At 43.5% G+C, this 21,322-nt stretch overlaps 1 protein-coding gene across 4 annotated transcripts in view; it reads left to right on the top strand.

Moving 5' to 3' along the window:
* Positions 1–21,322, top strand: part of ARNT2 (aryl hydrocarbon receptor nuclear translocator 2) — a 152,264-nt gene that overhangs the window by 32,464 nt on the left and 98,478 nt on the right. For all 4 annotated transcript variants that reach the window (XM_081171129.1, XM_081171128.1, XM_081171130.1 and 1 more), the window contains exons 2-4: positions 6,892–7,003; positions 13,129–13,176; positions 19,270–19,483. In XM_081171129.1, coding sequence (XP_081027255.1) covers positions 6,892–7,003; positions 13,129–13,176; positions 19,270–19,483 — 374 coding nt within the window. The remainder of the gene's footprint in view (positions 1–6,891; positions 7,004–13,128; positions 13,177–19,269; positions 19,484–21,322) is intronic.

Genomic DNA, 21,322 nt, shown 5'->3' with positions numbered 1-21,322 from the left:
TTTGCTTATTAATTTGTGTGTTTTATTTGTGGTGAGAGAGAGGCAATTTGCTATATAACCTGTTTGTCGGTTTGGAGTTTTCTTTAAAGGCATATGCAAAAATATTCTGTGTCCGTTCATCGTTCCATTGCGCTTGCTGGATTCATTTTTATATTGTGCTGGTAAAGTGCTATCCGATAAAAGGTGGGATGTAATTGCAACATAGCCTTCTGCTGAGTCAGACCATGGATGCCTCTTGCACTGCCTGCACTGACTGCCAGTGGCTCTCCTGGCTTTCAGGCAAAGGTTGAACCTCGGATCTTCGATATGCAAGGCAGATTCTCTATCGCCGAGCTACAGCCTTTTTTGGAACAATCTTTTACAGTGGATGTTCTCTTGATGCTTTCATTTCAGTGAGTTCTTTGCTGCCAAGTGGCTTGGGAGACTCTCTCCCTCTCTCCCACCCTCTTTAAATCTTTGTGTATTAAACTCTTTCATAAAACTGCTGGCTATTGCTGGTGGCAAAAGGCCTTTAATTTGCAAGGCTCAGAACCCAGTATTATTAGTCTGACTTTTTTTTTTTAAGTATAATTTCATGTGCTGCTGATTCAAGCTAAGAAATATTATCTCCTTGGCATTCATGTAAAATGGAGACTTGTTTGGAAGGAATAGGTAATTCAGGGCAGGCAGCCAGATATGTTAAAACTTGTATAATTTTTTTAAAAAAACACACCCCAGATTTATATGCTGCAATCACATGCATGTCTGGGAATTCCATTGAACTTCCACGTAAAGACGTATAGGATTGGGTTGATAACCTGGTTAATTTAGGCTTGTAAACAGCCATCCACCAAGTCCTAAGATTCTTCCTGGGGCACATCAAAGAGCCAGCTTTTTTATTTCACTGATGCCTCTGTACTGTAACACCTGATTACCTGAGATGAATAGAAATTGATTTCCAGGTGACCAGGCCAAAACATAAATGGTAAGAGAGTTTTTGCTCTTAAGGCCGCCGATGGGCCACAAATGAGAGAAGTAGAGGTATCGAGGCAAATGGGATACTTAAGGTTGTTTGTAGCCTAGTAACTATTATGGACTTAATTGCAAAGTTTAATTTTGTGCCTGAGCTCTTGGCACGCAGGACTGGGATCTTTCATCCCAGGGTTCGAAATTCACCAGGCGCATTTTGCACCTGGCTATCGGCCACTTGCAACCAAGTGAAGATGCTGGGACGCCAGGATGGGGCCTGGTGTCTCCACCATCTGGAGCTGCATGCCTGGAGACCCTTGGATTTTGCTAGCAACACATCCTGTAGATATTTCATCTGCACACTTGGAATGAATTTCAGGAACCAAAAAGTTGCATTGAAAAATATGGCCCCCAAATGGCAGCAAGGCATTCTGTTTTGGCGACTGTAACCCTGGTTTAAGGAGCCATTTGGCGCCTAAGCTTAGTTATCTGAGTTTCTAACACTGCTTTTAGTTCTTATAGATGTAGTATTAGAACATAACAAAGGCATGAGAAGATACCCTTTTCATACCGAATTATTTCCACCTGTCTCCCCCCAGGATCTAGGAAAAGTGGTGTGGCAGCTGACATACATACCTGAACCTCTGCCATCTTTTTTCTTTGAAATTAAGAGCAGCTGGCAATGTTGCCTACTGTAGCACTATATATAATTTACTAGAAAGGAAGGTACTTCCCCCCTTTTAAAAACCAAACCCAGAAATTTTCAATTAACCCCAGTTTCCCATTTTATCCAAGGTTAAAAGCTTCAGAACAAGCCAGCATCTTAAACGATTATTTGAAGTTGGTGTAAAATCTTTACTTGTTCTGACTCTGATAACCAGGTTGTTGTTTTTAAGTTTGGAAGAAGCAGGCAAGCACGATTAATCAAAGACCTCCAAATTTTATTTTGGTGCACCAAGAAGAGAAAAGGGAGCGGACTGTGTGTGTTGTCTCAAGGATTGTCCATATCGCAACATCTTTGTTTATATTATTTATTTTGTTATGTGCTGAAGTTCTCACCCTGGGCCAGCAGGGGGATACTGTAGATAGTTTTCACTCAGGTCCACATATGCAAATAAGGGATTGAAATTGACGTTCAGTGATTGGATAGTTACAGAAAATGGTTACTCTTGCGTTCTAGTGGAGCTCTATATAAGCAGGCTGGCTGAACCCTTCAGTTCAGTTCTGTTCTGGCCTGTGAATAAACAAGAGCTGTTTGAAGAATCGCTGTGTCGTCTGATATGTTCACCCACAACTTAACATATTTGGCAATATTGATATACTGCTTTATAGAAAAGAACCCTAAGCGGCTTACATAAAATAGTATATTGAATCAATATATGCAGGCATTGAATTTAGTGAGACTAACAGAACGATCCTAACTATAAAGAGCTGGTGTAAATTACACTGGCATAAGTTTCCTCTGTTGTGAACTCTGCAGTAGGTTTTTGGAGAAATTTGATATACGCTACCCTTTTTGCTGGCTGAGTTCTGCTGGGTTGCTGAAAAGTGTTTAAAATAGATGTAAGTCTCTCTCTCCCCCATACCTTCCATCTTCCATCTCTCCCCCCCCCCATCCTTTTTTTGGTACTTACAACAGAATAAGTCGCACCTGGTTTCCCTGGCTGAGCCCCTGCTGATCTGGGGTGAGGGACATATGCCAGTCAAGCCCTAGTTCAGCTGGGACATCCCAATATCCACCAGATCCAAGCTATCCCATCTTGGAGGATATTGAGTTTGGATTGTGCTGCTTCCTGGAAATAAGTGGCTTTAGGATTGCAGCCACAGTATGGCTTCAGTTCAAACAAATGTAAAGCTTTGCTTTTTAAATTAACTTCACTTGAATGCTTGTAAATGTTAAGGAAAGCGTGACAGCTCAGTAGCGAGCACTTCCTTGACTTCAGGTTTTAAGGTTTAAAACGAAGGCATCAAAAACGGTTACCATGCCAATTTTAGCATGGATGAATTGCTTCCTAGACAAGTGCATAAAGAAGCATGTTTCCTATGTAGAAACACCTGGGGGGGGGGGTTAGTTACAACCTTGGGGTTTTTTTTTTTATTTGACTTGTATCATATATCCATTCCAGTTGCTCAGTTTGACTTGACTTGAGCTGTATGAAATAATACATTTCTGAAAGTGGAAAATGTTCTGCGGAAAAAGTATAATAGCAGAAAATGTTCCACCCAATGTAATTGGTTGTGAATTGTGCTCAGAGAAGACATTGCAAGTATTTGACATATCAGAGACTTCAATTGCACCTCCTGGGCATAAAAGGGAGATGTTTCTCACCTGGATTTCCTCTTAAAATGCATTGTTTCAGTCTTTCTGCTCTGTAGCACTTTTGGCTGATGAAGAGTTCCCCTACTAAAACCTAATGTACCAGTCAAATTTCCTCAAAGTAATATTCAGTAGCAATGATACTACATAAAATGCCCATCATTGCATGGTGACTGGGTACAATATAAGTTGACTTTAAGGAGTTCTCCAGGCACTGTGGAACTGCCATAGATACGTGTTGAAATACTGCACTTCTTTCCTTAGTTCAGATCGTGGTAAAGCTTAACTGTGGTTTGATGTGACGCCTGGACTGATAAACCATGGCTTGCATTTGGCCTGCAGAGCAAAGATAACATTGGGCTGTAGCCTGACACTCTAACCACTACACCACACTGACTCTGCTACATCACCCACTATACCACAATACAGGCAATCCTCATTTTGCCTGGGGGTTATGTTCCGGACCCCCATGTGCATCTGTGGGGCCCCTGTTCCGCCCTATTAGTGACGTTTTCAGGTCACTTTCAGGTTTTGCGCCATGCACATGTGCACAATCAAGTATCAGTTGGGTGTGCATAAATCCGTTATTGTATGTATGCATGTTTTGGTGGTTTAGTGACAAACATGACCACTTTAATGGCCTTATCCCAGATGCAGTTACCATCTTGTTGCTTTTCTTTGCCATTTTCCATTGGCTCGTAAAACCACTTTGTTCCATCAGGCTTTTAATAATGAACTGTTCCCCTATGGGCCTTTTCTGTCTGTGTGTGAATTGATCGCTTGTTTTCATTTGAGCTCTTGTCTGCATTTGATTTGTGCCTTTTTTTGATGGTTGCTGTTAGCTTTTGACTTGTTTTAAGGTAAGGTAAAAGGTAAAGGACCCCTGGACGGTTAAGTCCAGTCAAAGGCAACTATGGGGTGCGGCGCTCAACTCACTTTCAGGCCAAGGGAGCCGGTGTTTATCCACAGACAGCTTTCAGGGTCATGTGGCTAGCATGACTAAACCGCTTCTGGCACAACGGAACACTGTGACGAAAACCACAGTGCATGGAAACACCATTTACCTTCCCGCCACAGCGGTACCTATTTATCTACTTGCACTGGCACACTTTCGAACTGCTAGGTTGGCAGAAGCTGGGACAGAGCAACGGGAGCTCACTCCGTCGCGGGGATTCAAACCTTTCAATCAGGAAGTCCAAGAGGCTCAGTGGTTAAGACCACAGTGCCACCAGTTCCCTTTAAACCTTTTAAACCTTTATTGTACAGTACTTCATTTCATTTAAACTAAATTATAACATTAGAAAGTTATAATAATTGCAACCACAATAATAATCACCACAGCCACCACCATCATAATAATACCATCAGAATAGCTTGTGATGCAAATTAGGAAAATGATGCAAAGTAGGAAAGGAAAGTAGTAGAGGAAATGCTTTGCACTCCGAAGGTCCCAGATTCAATCCCCAAAATCTCCAGGTAAGACTGGGAGAGACTTTCGCCCGAGAGAAACCCGGAAGAACCATTGCTGGTCAGTGAATTTCTTTGATAAGATTGTTTTTATCCACCCTTTACCACATGTTTCCTAGTTATGGCAATATAATCATACAATTTAAAAAAAACCAAGTAAAGCAGTTTCTCCAGTTATATATAAAAAGTGAAACAATTATAAGCAAAAGCAGCGTAGTATAAGCTAAACAAAACAGGTGTGTGTCCTACAAAAATACCTTACCTGTCAAAGGCCGGGGTAAAGAGATGTATATTCACACAGCAGAAGCTATGCAACGAAGAAGCTAGAGGTGTAAGTAGCATTGCAGGGGTTTGGACCCAGAAGACCCTTGAGGTCTCAGCTCTACAATTTTATGATTCTTGCTCTGAGCGGAGGGTGCTCCACAATTTAGTGGCTGCCACAGAAAAAGCCATCTCCACACGCTTCTTAGGCAGTGTTAGAAACTCAGCTATGTAAGCTCTTCGCCAAATGACACCTTTAAACCTGGGTTTCGGTTGCCAAAACAGTATATATAAGCACCATGTTTTCCTCAATGAAGTTTTTTTTGGTCATTATTAATTTCATTTCTATATACCACTTTACATTTTAAAGAAAAAAATCCCAAAGCACTTCACAGCACATTGAAACATCAAACAAAACCATCCAGAATAATAAAGCAAATTCAAGCTTTGAGGAAAATATTTCAGATCCTTCTCTAAGTGACATTTTGCTTTCTCCATATTTAATTGCCTACTTGATTTATATGGCTGCCCTGTAGCAGATGTACTCTAGCAAACCAGGGTGGGGTACTGGTTAGAGTGTTGGACCAGGACCTGAGAGATCAGGGTTCAAATCCCCACTCAGTCATGAAGCTTACTCCTTGGAGGAAAAGGTGGGATATAAGCCCTTGTGCTCATCACCTTAAAAAAGTCGGAGGGCCAGCCAGGTGGAGCTGTCAGTCGCCAACCTGGCAGCCAGAGGTCTTCACCTGGTCGCAATTGGAGCTGAGCCAGTCGCAAAAACGCACCTGGCGCCTGGCTAATTTCTAACACTGTTCTGAGGGTAGCAAAGCTCAATTTTGCATAGACGGCACTGCACTAAAGGAACCAAGAGTCTGATTCTCTATAAGGAAAGGGGTCAAGTTCACTGCATGTACGGTGTTAAAGGAAAATATTATGAAAATGATGTATAGATGGTACTTAACTCCTGTAAAATTAGCAAAGATATATCATAATAGTGATAATCTATGCTGGAAATGTCAAGAGAAAGAAGGTACCTTTTATCATATGTGGTGGACCTGCCCCAAGGTGAAAGACTTCTGGGAGAAGTTTTATAATGAATTGAAAAAAATGTTGAAATATACATTTACTAAGAAACTAGAGGCCTTTCTTCTTGGAATAATAGGCCTGGAATTGCCCAAGAAAGATGTTAGATTGTTTCTGTATGCCACAACTGCAGCTAGAATTTTGTTAGCTAAGAATTGGAAAACACAAGAAGTCCCAACAGTGGAGGAATGGCAGATGAAGATGATGGACTTTTTGGAGCTAGCCGACCTGACTGGAAGAGTCCGCGACCAGGAGGAGGAGGAGTACCAGGAGGAATGGATGAAATTCAAAGACTATTTAGTTAAATATGTTAAGATAACTTAATTGGGAAAACTTGCAAATACCAGATAGGCTTAGGATTTAAATATGTGATGTTCGAGAATAAAATGTTTAAAGTTAAAAAAAAGAAAGAATGATGTTAAGTGATTAAGTTAATTTTATGAGAAATTTGGTTTTGGAAAACTGTTACAATGATATACACTGAAACTCAACCAGAAGGATTAGAGGAAGTCACCTAACAATGTTACGAAGATTGGATTAGGTACAGTTAAGATTTATGTTTGTTTGTTTGTTTAAAATCTTTGGAAAATCAATAAAAGAATTTGGAAAAAAATAAGAGTCAGCCTCCTGCATCCATAAATGGCTCAGGGCAGTTAACCATTGACACAACCTTACTTGGCTATATGGGAGGGGAACCATGTCGTTGGCTGAAGAGTAAAAGTGGGAGCTGCTGGGTTGGGAGTTTGACTCTCCTCCTCCCCCTGCATCAAACTCATTTTGCTAAGTCGGCGCTTTCTTCCCCGTCTCCCTTGCAGAGATGGCGTCGGACATACCTGGGTCAGTGACGTTGCCGGTGGCGCCGATGGCAGCTGGTCAAGTGAGAATGGCCGGGCCCATGCCTGCTAGAGGAGGAAAGAGACGCTCTGGGTAAGTTGATTTAGCATGCAGGACCTGCCCTGCCCTGTGGGACTCCCCACCAATAGATGTTCGGCAGGAACCATCCCTGCTTTCTTAAAAACGCTGTTACTTTTTATACAGGCCTTCACAATACGAATTTCTCTTTTTAACCAACCTCTATCTGCTGGTGTTTTTTATTGATGTCTTTGTGTTTAATGGATGCTTGTGGACCGTTTTATTATATTGCAAACCACCTTGATAGGCTTTATGAAGGTGCAGGTTATAAATATATAAATATTTTTGCTTGAAGTAAAGCTGGAAGTTTCTTTCCTACAGAACCTCCCACTTCCTGAACAGTACTGAGTTGTTTATTTGGCTATTTTGTTGGGTTCAGCTAGGTTTTACTCAGGGTAGAACCGTTAAAATTCATGGACCTATGTATGATTATCATAAAATGGCTGGTTTTATTTATATTTAATTTTGTGTATGTTGCTTTAAACGTTTTGCTTCAATGGTTATTTCAGATGGTTCTTTATAAACTGCTTAGAAGTCTGCTGTCAAGTAAGCGGTATATAAACTTTGTAAAAAATAAAGTATTATAATAATATATATTATAATATGTAATATGTAATATAATATTGCTTCCAGAGGAACTCTGGGCAGACTATTCTGGCCTTTGAGCTTGAGGCACAATCAATTTTAGGTTACTGGGTACTAATATTATAAACTTTGGGACGACTTTTGGACCTGAAGTTATTGGGTAGTTTTACTTAACTTTTGGTGAGCTTTATGCTAATGAATTTTGATGCAACAGTTATGTTGTAGTGATATTATACTTCTTTATTACGCACTATTATTGTAGTACTGCATTTAGACTGGGAGGTATCCAGGTGGCCCTGTTCCCCAAATTAGCTCCGGAGGGTTGGCCCAACCCCCAGAACAGATTTAGGGGGTGCACAGGCGGAAGAAGGGAGCAGAAATCCTCATGCTCACAGAACACAGTGGCTAGCACTGCATTGGAGCCAACCCACTTTTTCAGGGACCATTTTGTGCACAGATGTGTTTGTGGGGAAATGGGGCATGTAAATTAACTATGACCATAGAGTCCAAACATGGACCTTTGCTCTTCCTGGTTGTGAGACAGGAGGGGGAGTGGAGGCTTTGTCCTAGGTGAGAACTGGGGTGTGAGTCATGTCTTATTGTCGTCTTCTTTGTCTCCTTGTGGGTGGTGTTCCTGATGCTCCCCTCTGCTGTATGTCTCTAGTCTTTGTGGGTGCATCAGTGATGCTATGTGTCTTGGTGAGGGTTGGGAGGGGTTATGGGAGTGGGGCAGCCATCCCTGTGGTAGGCAGGGGCTTAGGAAGGGGGGCGGTGAGGGGTCAGTCCGCCCCAGGTGCCCTCACTGAGGGGGGTGGCATTCAGTGTGCCGCCTGCCTGCGACTCCCAAGCCAATCCTGAGCCGTGGAATTCCCCCCTTCCCCCTTAGCTTTGACAGCTTGGGGGAGGCTTGGGAGTTGTGGGCTGGTGGCGCCCCAAATGTCTGCCATGGGTGGCTCGCTCCGCCCCCGGCTGCAGGGCGCACATGCCGCTCCGGGCTCCCGAGCGGCTGTCCCACGCCTGGGAGGGCATCCTCCGTGCCATGCCCCCCTTGGGAGTGCGCCCACCCTGGGCAGCACGGGCATATGATCTACCGCTGGTGGCAGGGGGAGATTCGGAGGTAGAGGAAGATATACAGGGGAAGGAGGAGGGCTAGTGACATCAAAGCCCTTGTCCGCTCTGCTTTGCCAGCTGTATTTGAGAATCAGCCTCCCTGGCCTGGTTGTTGTTGTAGCTAAATGCCAGTTCTGTCCAGAGTAAAACTTCGCTAGTGTGCGGCATGTATAACTCAGACCTGACTAACAAAAACAAACAATTCTTTAATGTGTTAAAACGCATTCATTCGATAACACAGAGAAGCTATGCAGGTGAAAGAAATTTGCATCATTTATGCTGGTTTTACCACTGGGAGCCAGTGTGGTGTAGTGGTTAAGAGCGGTGGACTCGTAATCTGGTGAACCGGGTTCGCGTCTCCGCTCTTCCACATGCAGCTGCTGGGTGACCTTGGGCTAGTCATACTTCTCTGAAGTCTCTCAGCCCCACTCACCTCACGGAGTGTTTGCTGTGGGGGAGGAAGGGAAAGGAGATTGTTAGCTGCTTTGAGACTCCTTCGGGTAGTGATAAAGCGGGATATCAAATCCAAACCCTTCTTCTTAGGAAGGGGCCAGATGCTGTGTAAGGCTCTAATGGGAAAATGCTGTGGCTTTTGAACTTTCCACCAGGGGCCTCCCATACTAATTGAAGGATGCACCTTTATGGCATAAGGGCCAGGTACGTGGTGTCTCTGTGTGTTTTAAATCATTGCTTAGGTTCTCATCTTATTCTGTACATTCACTCAGACATGACGTCATCTAGGCAGTCCTGGCTTCCCTCTCTCCTCCCAATCTATCTGTAGGAAGTGTGTTTTCATGGGGAAGCTTTCAAATGTGCAAGTCTCCACCTGCAGCCTAGAGATGGAACTGGCCCGAACAAAGCTTTCATCTCTTGACTGTGTATCACTCTTTCCTTAAATGTCTTTAAATTTCACTCTAGTGACATTTTAAACAAGTTTTTCCTGCCCTCTCACATGGTATCAGAGAGAACTTTGTAACACATGCCTTTCATCCTTGCATCAGTTTACTGTTAATCCTGTACATGCCTACTTGGAAGTAGGTCCCATTGAGCTCAACAGGGTTTGCTCCCAGGTAAGTAAGTATATATTACTACAATCCAAAAGGCTTTGTTTGCTTTCTTTTTTAAATTTTAGCTTGCATTTTTCTTATATTTAAGACATCTAGCAGCTTGGAACTGAAAAATTCAAATTAATATAATTATTTCTCTGGTTTTGAGTCAGTCCTTTCGCAATGGGCAATTAATGTATGAAATGGGAAAGAGAATTATTCCTTCATTTTGAACATTTCCATTTAAGAAAAGGACCTGCCTCTCTCTCTCTCCCTTGTGTACTTTGGAAAACAAAACAAAAGAAAGGTCTTTCTCTGCAGTGATACCATTTGTCTTCTTAGAATTACTTCTGCTGTTGTTTTGTGGTGTGCAATTTACTCGCTCTGGCTAGAGGATCTCATCTGATGTGGTCAAGTGAGATCGGAATTGCATTTCACACACCATGTACTACGATCCTAAAGGTTAATAGCCCAGTCTTCAAAACATAATGGGACGCACCCCACTGATGCAAACATAGCTTCTGTTGGGATGGAATTTTGAGAATCTATCTGGATTAGAGATTTGGTATGTTCTGGGGTGTGACTCCATTTCCCCCAGGGCAAAAATGAGGTGCAGAGCTTGTTAACTCCACCTCCTCAAAGGCATGCACAGCCTCTGATAATGCGTTCTGAAACATTTCCCACCGGCCTCAAATCCTTTGTTATGCCTTGTATAAGTGTTCCTCAAAATACAGTGGTACCTTGGTTTACGAACTTAATGCATTCCAGAAGTCCGTTCTTAAACCAAAGCGTTCTTAAACCAAGGCATGCTTTCCCATCGCAGTGGGGGAATCAATTTACAAATGGAACACACTCAACAGGAAGCGAAACATGTTCTGTTTCCAAAGCAAAGTTCACAAACCAAAACACCTACTTCCGCGTTTGCAGCGTTCTTAATGCAAGTTGTTCAGACACTAAGCTGTTCTTAAACCAAGGTACCACTGTACATTGTCAAATGAGAGAAAAGTCAAAGAGCAGCAATAAAAGTAATCAATGAGTTGAAAGCCAAAAGATATCACACATTTTATGGCTGGAGAATTGCATCACAAAACGTAGAGAACTGCACATTTCCCCAGTTAGAGTTCTGAATTTCAAGAGGCCATTTGCCCACCACTCTCTGTGCTTGTTCTTTATGGAGGAAGAAGCAAATATCTCAGCCAGTCTTAAAATGCATTATTTATGCAATTTTTTTTGCACTAAACTTTCCCACCTTGTGTTTTGTTGAGGAAATATAAATGGATAGATCTAGATTCTTCATGGTAAATAAATGACATAAAGTGAAATATAATTGACGTAAGGAGGACATTGAAGATGGAAGTAAACGATACTGTGAATATGATGGTCGAGGACCTTCAAAGAAGCAGACATGCTGTCTCAGTTTGACTTAAAATTACTGTATTTTTCGCTCTATAACACGCACCCGACCATAACACGCACGTAGTTTTTAGAGGAGGAAAATCCATAGGCATGCCACCCGTAGGCATTCCCTCCATAACACGCACAGAAATTTCCCCTTACTTTTTAGGAGGAAAAAAGTGAGTGTTATGGTGCAAAAAATACGGTATATTGGGTTGGCTCATGTGCGAAACAAATTTCATTTTTCAGTTTGCCAAACTGGCCACTGGATGTCACTGTTTCTTCACCAATATGCGTACAGCCGCAGCTCCCACCGAGGAATTAAAAGGCTTTTTTGAAAGAATTTGATTTGATGCAGAGAGTGTCATTTTCTCTCTCTCTGTCAAGGAAAATATAAATGATGGAATTGCAAACTGTGAGCATGATCTAGTTGAAGTTTCAAGTACTTAAAGGCAATATAAATCATTGTGTGGTAACGCTTAAAGTGTTGGACAAGGACCAGGAGACCAGGGTGCAAATCCCAGCTCAGCCATGATGCTCACGGGGTGACTTTGGATCAATTACAGTGGTACCTCAGGTTACATACGCTTCATGAGAACAGAAATTGTGCTCCGGCGGTGTGGCAGCAGCAGGAGGCCCCATTAGCTAAAGTGGTGCTTCAGGTTAAGAACAGTTTCAGGTTAAGTACGGACCTCCGGAACGAATTAAGTATTTAACCTGAGGTACCACTGTACTTTCTCTTAACCTAGCCTACCTCAATGGGTTGTTGTTAGGATGAAATAGGAGGAAGGAGAACCATGTACTCTGCCTCGAGTTCCTGGGGGGGGGAGGGGGTTTAGAAAATAATAATAATAATAATAATAATAATAATAATAATAATAATAATAAAAATAAAAATTTATTTTTATTTGTAACCCGCCCTCCCCGGCTGGAGCCGGGCTCAGAGCGGCTAACATCATAGAAATAATACAATATGAATTTAAAATGCATGATGAATTTAAAAAATAAACCAGGGTAGCATAAGTCCTAAGACAACCTTCATCAACCACTTCAGACATTTTGGACTGCGACTCTTATCAGCTATACAGACTGGGGCTGATGGGTGGGAGTTGTAGTTCTAAAGCAGCTGGAAGGCACCAGGTCAGCAAAGGCTGGCCTAAGCGTTCCTCGCGCGTATCTCGTGGGTTTTGGATTCTGATCTCCACATGGCTGCAAATGTTTCCCTGCAGTTATAAAACCGCACCGCATTCTGGGAGTTATGTCTGTTCTTAAACCCTTTAGAATCCATAGGAGGCAAAAAAAAGAAGGGTACGTGGATGTCAGAGTTTATTTTGGGTTCTTGGAGTTCTTCCATGAAAAGTTAAAGATATTCCAGACGGTGACTAGAGAGCAGAACAAGAGTTCATTGAGGAACATTGAGGAAAGCTGTGGGCAAAGAAACTGGTCCAGGAGTTGATAGTTGGGCCCAGAACTCCCTCAGAAGGATGCTCTGGGGACCACACTGGTCATGGGCTCCTGCCCAGAGCTCCTTGGACATACCAAGAGTCTAGGCAGAGCCAAACTCTAGGTGGGAGCTACTGACCAGCTTTCCAGCAGTTTCTTCCTCCTTCTTCTGGGAAGTTGGAGGTGGGAAGCAGGAACTAAAGAAACATGGGAAGGTCATAGGTGGTCTTAGAATCCTGTTTTTGGAAACTGGGCTAGGCTGAGGTAGAATGATTCTTTTACATGGCCATGCCGTATCTGTTTCGAATTAGTTCATTAAAATGTGGCGTTTGGATAGGGCTGCTAATCAAATCTAGCCCAGTCTTTTCTTATCCTTCCTTCCTTCCTTCCTTCCTTCCTTCCTTCCTTCCTTCCTTCCTTTCTGAAGCAGCACTAGCAAACAGAAAAAGGGGGGAAAGGGTTTTCAATAGAAAAAACAGAAACAGGCCACATTGAAGCCTTTGTTTCTTTAAATCAGAATGACTCATTCAGAAGACTTACCGTTTTTTCTTTTCCCCCCAGGATGGAGTTTGATGATGAAGATGGTGAAGGACCCAGCAAATTTTCAAGGTGAGGTTTTTTTTTGTTTTTTTTTTAAGGGTTCCAAAAAGGGACGTGTTAGTGGAGTTAGTAAACAAACTTGGATTATTGGTCTGCCAGGGTTGTTGCTGAAATTTATTACACGTAATAATAGGGCTGCCAATTGAAGATGTCATCGCAAGTTTTAATCCATCAGTGCTACATAAATTTACAAGTGAGGAAACAATGCAACCAGGGCCATGTTTCAGTGATAGATCATCTGTTGTGCATGTGGATGATCCTAGCTGGATGAACTAATAGTCTGTCTGAGTCTCCCTATATTCCAGATAATTCTGAAGCCCAGAGTGTGCCCTGTAGTATTGTAATTGAAACACCGCTTGGGGTTTTGCAACTTTTAAAAATTAACACAGATTCTGGGCGCAGGCTTACAGGCTGAAGATTTTGAGGTGATGCACTCATGTTTTATGGCAGACATTCCCTTAAAAGTGACATTCCCATTTTCCTCATACATAGGCCTCTTCTGAGGGAGTACTTTTTATAAATTATTTTTAACTTTTTGAACCTTATGGCAGCTATGATACCACTTTAAACAATTATGGCTCCCCCCAAGGAATTCTGGGAGATGTAGTTTGTTGTTTAGGGTTGTTAGGAAATCTCTATTCCTAACAAAGAGCTATGGTTCCCAGGATGGTTTAACAATCAACCCCTCTTCATATGGAACTCAGGGAATTGTAGCTCTGTGAGGGGGATTAGAAGGACATCTTAACAACTCTTAGCATCCTTAACAAACTATAGCTCACATAATTCTTTCAGGGAGGCCATGACTGTTTAAAGCAGTATCATCACTCTTTAAATTTATGGTGTAAATGTGGCCTTACTTTACAAGGCTGGGAGATCAAACACCACCCACTCAGTGGCCAAATGATCTCACTACCCTCCCATCAGATGTCAAAGAAATAAACAACTATCTGATTTTTAGAGGACACCTGAAGGCAGTCCTGTTTAGGGAAGTTTCAATATTTGATGAATTATTGTATTTTAATCTTTTGTTGGAAGCTGCCCAGAGTGGCTGGGGAAACGCAGCCAGATGGGCAGGGTATAAATAAAGTTGTTGTTGTTGTTGTTGTTGTTGTTGTTGTTGTTGTTGTTGTTGTTGTTATACAGCTTATAATCGTCAATCTCATTTAGACACCTCTTTGGACATAAGGACTGCTTATATCAATCTATATTTTTGAATTAGAATTAATGGAGTATTCTCATTGTTAATGTCTGCTGGCAATGCTTTCATCTTTCAAATCATTTTTTAAAAAATTTACTAGTAAAAACTATTTCAGTGGTACCTCGGTTTAAGAACAGCCCAGTTTAAGAACGATTAGGTTTACAAACTCCGCAAAACCGGAAATAGTGTCCCAGTTTGAGAACTTTACCTCAGTCTAAGAATGGAATCCGAACGGTGGAAGGGCACCAATGGCAGGAGGCCTCATTAGGAAAAGAGCGCCTCAGTTTAAGAACGGTTTTGGTTTAAGAACGGACTTCCGGAACAGATTAAGTTCATAAACTGAGGTACCACTGTAATAATTTATTCAGCATCACAGCCCTATTTTTATTTCATTAGAGAATTTTATACCTCTCCAATTTCAAGACAGAAGCGCTCAATGTAGTAGGTTTATTTGGATATAATTTTCCTATGCTTTGGCAACCTACAGTGCTGCAGTGTATTGAAAGTAAATCAGAATGACCAGGGGTTGTCTTCTGTAATATGTCAAACTTTGTAAGCTTTTATTACTGCAGTTTTACTGCGCTGTCATCGCACAACCTGAGACAGCAGTTTCTCTTGAAATGAATGGAATGACAAAGGAGCATTTATCTTAACAGCTTCCCGGGAGCTCTTAGATCCATCAGCTGCATGCAGCGTTAACAACCTCTTAGCTGCTATTTTTTAGGCTCAAGTTTTTGCATTGCTCAGTGAGTCTAATTGCAGCATCATGGCAAAATTCAAAATGTATTTAAAGCCCTATGGCTTTTCTTTTCTTTTTAATAAAAGGGGCTATGGATAACTTTTGTATGTTGAAAAAGTCACGTATATGGTGTTATTTCACGTGAACCACAGTCAGATGCGTGTGAGAACAGAAAGTATCCGAAAATGGCACCTGGGCCTTTTCAGATGAAATATTATAACATAGTTTCAGTGTTGCTTGCACAAGCCACAGCAAACCAAGTGCTGCTGCATTCCCCTCGGTTCAGCTGCAAGGAGGAGATGAAAAGCAACCACAACTACTTTTAAGCTAACCACAGTTCCCCATTACATCAAAGCTGTGGTTGATTTAAACTGTGGTTCATTCAAGCAAGCTGGCTGATAGCCCTAGCCTATTCACTAACCATAGTTTAAACTAAGGGAATTCAGTTTGTGCCCTCTAGATGTATAATTACCATCACCTTCGACCTTTGGCTCATTCTGGCTGGGGCTAATGGCTATGGTGGTCCGACAGAGTGCCATGTTGGCTACCTCTGGTTTAAATTAACCACAGTTCTCCAAGTTTTGACATTACAGGGAACTGTGGTTACTTTAGACGTGGAAACGAATCTGCTAATTTACATTACATGGTTGCACTCGGCAGGCATGGCCAAACTTGGCCCTCAAGATGTTTTTGGTACTACAATTCCCATCATCCCTGACCACTGGTCCTGTTAGCTAGGGATGGTGGGAGTTGTAGTCCCAAAGCATCTGGAGGGCCAAGTTTGGCCATGCCTGCACTAGAGGAAGGAGTGTGTGAATCTGAGACTGTGCACACAACACTAAACAATGGTTTGCCATTACGTTTTGAGGCAAGTCAATTGTAAGATTGCCAGATGTGTTGTTAACAGCAACAACAACAACAACAACAACAACAACAGTAATTTATTTATACCCCGCCCATCTGGCTGAACGTGAGTACATGGTGATATCTTTGTCAATCTTGTCCTCTGTAACCCTATTTATTTATTATGTGTTTTTTTTGTCTTTTACAGGTATGATGATCAAATCTCTGGGGATAAGGAAAAATACTCAAGGTAGGCGTTGAGAGAACAGTGAGGGACAAGCCTGTCTTATAACAGAAGCAAGCTTTTCAATGAAAAATAAAGTTGTGAACAAAAACAAGCTGAAAACCTCATCTAGCAACACGGATAACTGCCAGAGCATATATTGGAACGTTAACAATTATAATATACAGTCAGAAGATAATGGATGTAAAAAAGCTGGGATAAATAGGGGGACATTTGGGAAGGGTCTGACGCTCAGCTGTAGAACAATTGCTATGCATGCAGAAAGTCCCATGGTTCAGTTCCAGGTAGCTCAGTTGGTTAGAGCATGGTGCTGATAATGCCAAGGTTGCAGGTTTGATCCCCGTATGGGACAGCTGCATATTCCTTCATTGTAGGGGGTTGGATTAGATGATCCTCAGGGTCCCATCCAATTCTATGATTCTCATGGTATGGCTGGGAGTGAACCCTGTCTGGAATCCTGGAGAGGAGCTCCCAGTCCGTGTAGACAATGCTGAGCTAGATGCACCAGTTGTGTTCTATGCTGACCAAGGATCTCACTTAATGCCACCCAGTAAGTGAGCAGCTGGCCTAGCTTCTTGCTTGCATCTTGCGAATCACTTTCCCGCCACTGTCTAGACCCGGCTAAGCAATTTTGGGGAGGCAAAATGATTTTAACACTGAAGGCAGCGCGTAGGAAACTGTATGGAACCCTGGGCGGTGTGTCTGGGATCTGCAGCAAAGACGTCACTGCAATATCTAAATGTGTCTGTGCTTTCAGAAGGCGGGCTCTGGGAGATCTCTACCGAGGGCTGCAGTTTAGTGGCAGAGCCGGAAAGTCCCTGGTTCAATCCCCAATGGGTTGGACTCTGAGAGAGATCTGTTTGGAACCCTGGAAAGCCATTGCCACTCATTTTAGATAGTATGGTGCTTGATGGACCAGTGGTCTGACTTGTTCCTTTGTTGAGGCATCACTCAATGCTCGGATGCCATCGATGCAATCAAGCTGTCTTGTTCTGCAGAAGGGTTTTGGTGAGAGGTAACTTATCATGCATGCTGGGCATTTAAATTCAGGTATACCAAGGGACTAATACCTCTCTGATACCTCTCCCAACTCTCTCACATCTCCACACACCACACGCACCCATTTCAGCATAATGCACTAATGCCCTCTGTGATATATATGTTTTTGATGCCTTCAGGACATATATTTATAGAAAATTTCTGTTTGAACTCTCTTGTTCTCCCTGGAGGGATTCTATGTTTAAAATCTGGCAGAAATTCTGGAATACATTTTATCCTTTCCTCCCCATTTTATAGCTGCCCCTCACTTAAGTTCTTGGAACAAAATGCAAAATGTGTTTCAGCCATTTTAGAGTAACACACACACCCCCCATTATTGACCCTGCCTCTCTCCTGCAAAGAACTTACAATCCAACACATTTACTAACAAGATACAAGTTTGAACATCAAGCCTGGCTCTGGGCACGTGGCCATTTTGTGTGATGCCTGGAGTTTCACCACTTTCCATAATTTCCTGTCCCCTCCCTGTGATCTGCAAAACTAGAATGGATTATGCAACGAAAATATAAATAAAATCTGCTCAGTTGTATAATTTATGCATGTTGCAGAATTTGACTTTTCCTATTGCATGATTTATTTATTTTTCATTTGGGCTATTTTGATACTTCTTAATCACTGAATTTCTTATCTGGGTTGTCTGGGGGGCAATTAAAAAATAGCATGGAGTTCACTTTGCTTGGAACATAACATTTCTTTGAACTGATAGAAGGTTTCACTGGACAGATTGGCTCAAGTATGGGGAGTCCTATTTATAAGTGTTGCAAAGCTTTGTTTTCAAGCTTTGTAATCCTACAGCTCTCTTTGAAACTATTGGTTCCCTTCTCTCCCCACCAGCTCAGATTGGACTTGAAGTGGTTACGTGACCCAGGTGTTCACCAATTTATTGTCTCAATGTCGAGCTCCGTGTTTACTTCAAGGCACGCATGGAGCTCCCTGGCCTGCAGAGACCCACACCATTCACTTCAGTGGAGGAGGAAGATCTGCCCATACAAATAAATGTGAACGTGGATCTACTTCCTCCATTAAAAACACCAGGCTTTGTGGACGGGGGGGCTCCATCCGTGCTCCTGTGCCTGTAAGAAATCACTAGGCTTGGGGTTGCTTGCCTTAGTTTTCCCAAAATGCAAAATGGAAGACAAAAGAATGCTTTACCTTGCTATGCGCTTCGAAAGTCCGTGAGTGAAAGGTGCCCCCGATAAGTTTTGTTTTCTACCAGCATGGCATGGCTCGGACAGGCTGGGACACTGACCAGTGATGTAGGGGAGGGAGGTGCAATGAATCTCTCCCTCTTGGTGGAAATTGGACCACCCATTGCCAAAGGTCCCTTTGGTCTCCAAACCATTGCTTATTTTTGTAAGACTGGATGGCAGCCACAAGAAGGCTGTAACACAGTGGTGGTGAACCTATGACCCTCCACAGCTTCCATCATCCCCGACTATTGGTCATACTGTTTGGGGCTCATGGGAGCTGAAATCTGGCACCACCTGGAGGACCACAGGTTCCCCATCCCTACTGCACCAGGATAAATGCAGGGCCATCACTGGGATGGTGCTAAAGCTGCCTCAACCCAGTATTTTCCATATGTTGTTGGATTCCAACCAGCCCAGCCAGCATGGTAAGAGGGGTTTGGAAGCTGTAGTCTACCAACATCTGCAGGACACTTGGTTGAGAAAAGTTGCCCTAGCCTGGGGTTGCCCAAACTTGGGTCTCCAGCTGTTTTTGGACTCCAACTCTAATCATCCCTAGCTAGCAGGAACAGTGGCCAGGGATGATAGGAATAACTTGAGACCCAAGATTGGGAAGCTCTGCCCTGGTCCATAGAACATATTTGGAACCCCCTAAGAATCTCCCGACACTCTCCGTAGCCTTGTCTTTTTGGTTCTCCATCTCTTGGCCATGCTAGAGTGTGACGCAACCCTCCTACGTGCTCTGACTATTGTACCGATTTCCAAGCACTGCATCTTTTACCGACAGCATCTCGCTTTCTCTCTCGGTTTGCTCCTTCTTATGTGCGTTTAGGGAGAACCATAGTGAGATCGAGAGACGCAGGAGGAACAAGATGACCCAGTACATCACCGAGCTCTCTGACATGGTGCCCACCTGCAGCGCCTTGGCGCGCAAACCTGACAAGCTGACCATTCTCCGCATGGCAGTGTCACACATGAAGTCCATGAGGGGCACTGGGAACAAATCTACCGATGGAGCATATAAGCCTTCCTTCCTCACTGAGCAGGTGGGTGGCTTTCTTTGGGGAAAAAGGCCGTGGCCCTGAACGAAGGGGTGGGAGCCTTCAGTGCAGTTTCACACTCACGGCAGCAAGCATCTGTTTGCCACCAACGGAGAAGCGCAGTCAAAGGTTGCCCCACTTTGACTGCACTTCCCGGACGGGATGGCAGAACTAGACTTGTTGTTGTGCAGTGGGTGGAAACTGCCCTTGGAACCCCTGTGCCTTTCAGTCTCCAGTCTACTAGTCTTTCCATCTACTAGTGTGATGCAGATGTTTGCCATACTTGGGGGTGGTGTGATACAAAACACACAGCTGCCACTGAAAATGTCAGCCATGGACTTTCTCTGGTGTAGCGCTAAGTTCAAGTCACTTAGCGGTTTACCTCTGCTGGTGTGAAACGTTTTAAGCTAGCGGAAAGTCATTGTGCAAGAGAATGCCGGTAGTTTCGTTGCGAAATATGTGCAATCTGTTGCGCAGCAAGTTTCCATGTGTGCACCTGTTGCATTTGGCTCCCCTGTTGCTCAGTGTTGAAATTTACCCGTCGGCTTGTGAATGAGCCCTTGCCCTAGCAGAGAACATTAGATACAGGCCCATATTCCCCCAGCCCTCTTCTGTGTGGTATTATTTGTGTCATGGCATGCCTTGGTTTCCTTGCTCCATGGAATTGTATTTGAGGGAGTGGGGGGGGGGAGAGAAGTCTACATCACTGCTATGTTGCATTGCGAGGCAATTTGTACAAATTAACAAAGGATAGAGGGGGTGATCATACTTGGAGTATAGTAGGTTCCAACTCCTGGGAGAGCTGACTGGCTGGTTATAGGGCCATTGCCTTGTGTTGTAGACTTCTGTGAAGCTGGGTGTACTGTGAGGGGCTCCTTCTCTTGAGTCAGAGGATGGTGCCTGGGTGGATCCTGAATAAGATACTGGCAGTTCTCCCCACAAGGAAGTTGCCTGAACCTCATCAGAGGGGTCATGAGAATGTGTAGCCCCAGACTTGCACTTCCTGGTCTGGCAGCACATGCATAAAACATCTTAGTCTGCATTAAAAACATAAGGTAGAATGAAGGGGACTTCATGTGCACATGGGACTTACCACACCTGCTCCACAGTTGTGGAATACTCCCTTCCTCTGCAGACACATGTCAGCATTTTCAGAAGCACCATAAAAAAAATCTTTGTCGTTGCGGCGAGCTTTTGGTTGCTGTGGCTTGAGCTCGAATGAGTGCCACCCTTTTCGTATTAGTTTTAGTTTTGTTAGCGATGTTGTGTTATCACTAGTTTTGGGAAATGGCTTCTGCATAGTTAAGTCTTTGGTTATATACTTCAGAGGTTTTCAATCTTTTTTTAGTCCATGGCTCCCTTGACCAGCTTTCCGCGGCACCCCTGTGGGGCTCAGGAGCCCAGTTCTGTCACCCATTGCATGAAGAGCTGGTGGCCTCTCACCCTTTTTCAAACACCCTCCCTTGTGGAGGGTTCCCTCAGCCTCCTCTTCCCTCTCCTTGGGAATCCTCTGGGCAGCCGCAGCTGCCCCCCAGTCTCTGAGCTGCCCCCCCACCCCAAAGAGAGGTGCCTCCTCACACTTGCCCCCACAGGACCCTGGGAAGCACCCCCTGGCCATCCCCAGAGGCACCATTCCTTGGTAGCTTGTAGCCAGGGCTGCTGCAACAAACAGCTGTGCAAGCCTTTGGGAGGCAGAGACGCGAGAGGGCATCAGGGGAGGGAGGGAAGGAAAGAGGGGTAGAGGCTGGTGTTGACTGCGGCACCTCTTGACCATCATTCAAGGTACCCCAGGGTGCTGGGCACACTGGTTGAAAACCACTGGTATACTTCTTCATCCATTGAGAT

This window comes from Podarcis bocagei (genome assembly GCF_964188305.1).
Source record: "Podarcis bocagei genome assembly, chromosome: 14".
NCBI classification, from domain to species: domain Eukaryota; kingdom Metazoa; phylum Chordata; class Lepidosauria; order Squamata; family Lacertidae; genus Podarcis; species Podarcis bocagei.
The sequence above is the reverse complement of the archived record's forward strand: the minus strand, read 5'-3'. Positions and strand labels throughout refer to the sequence as shown.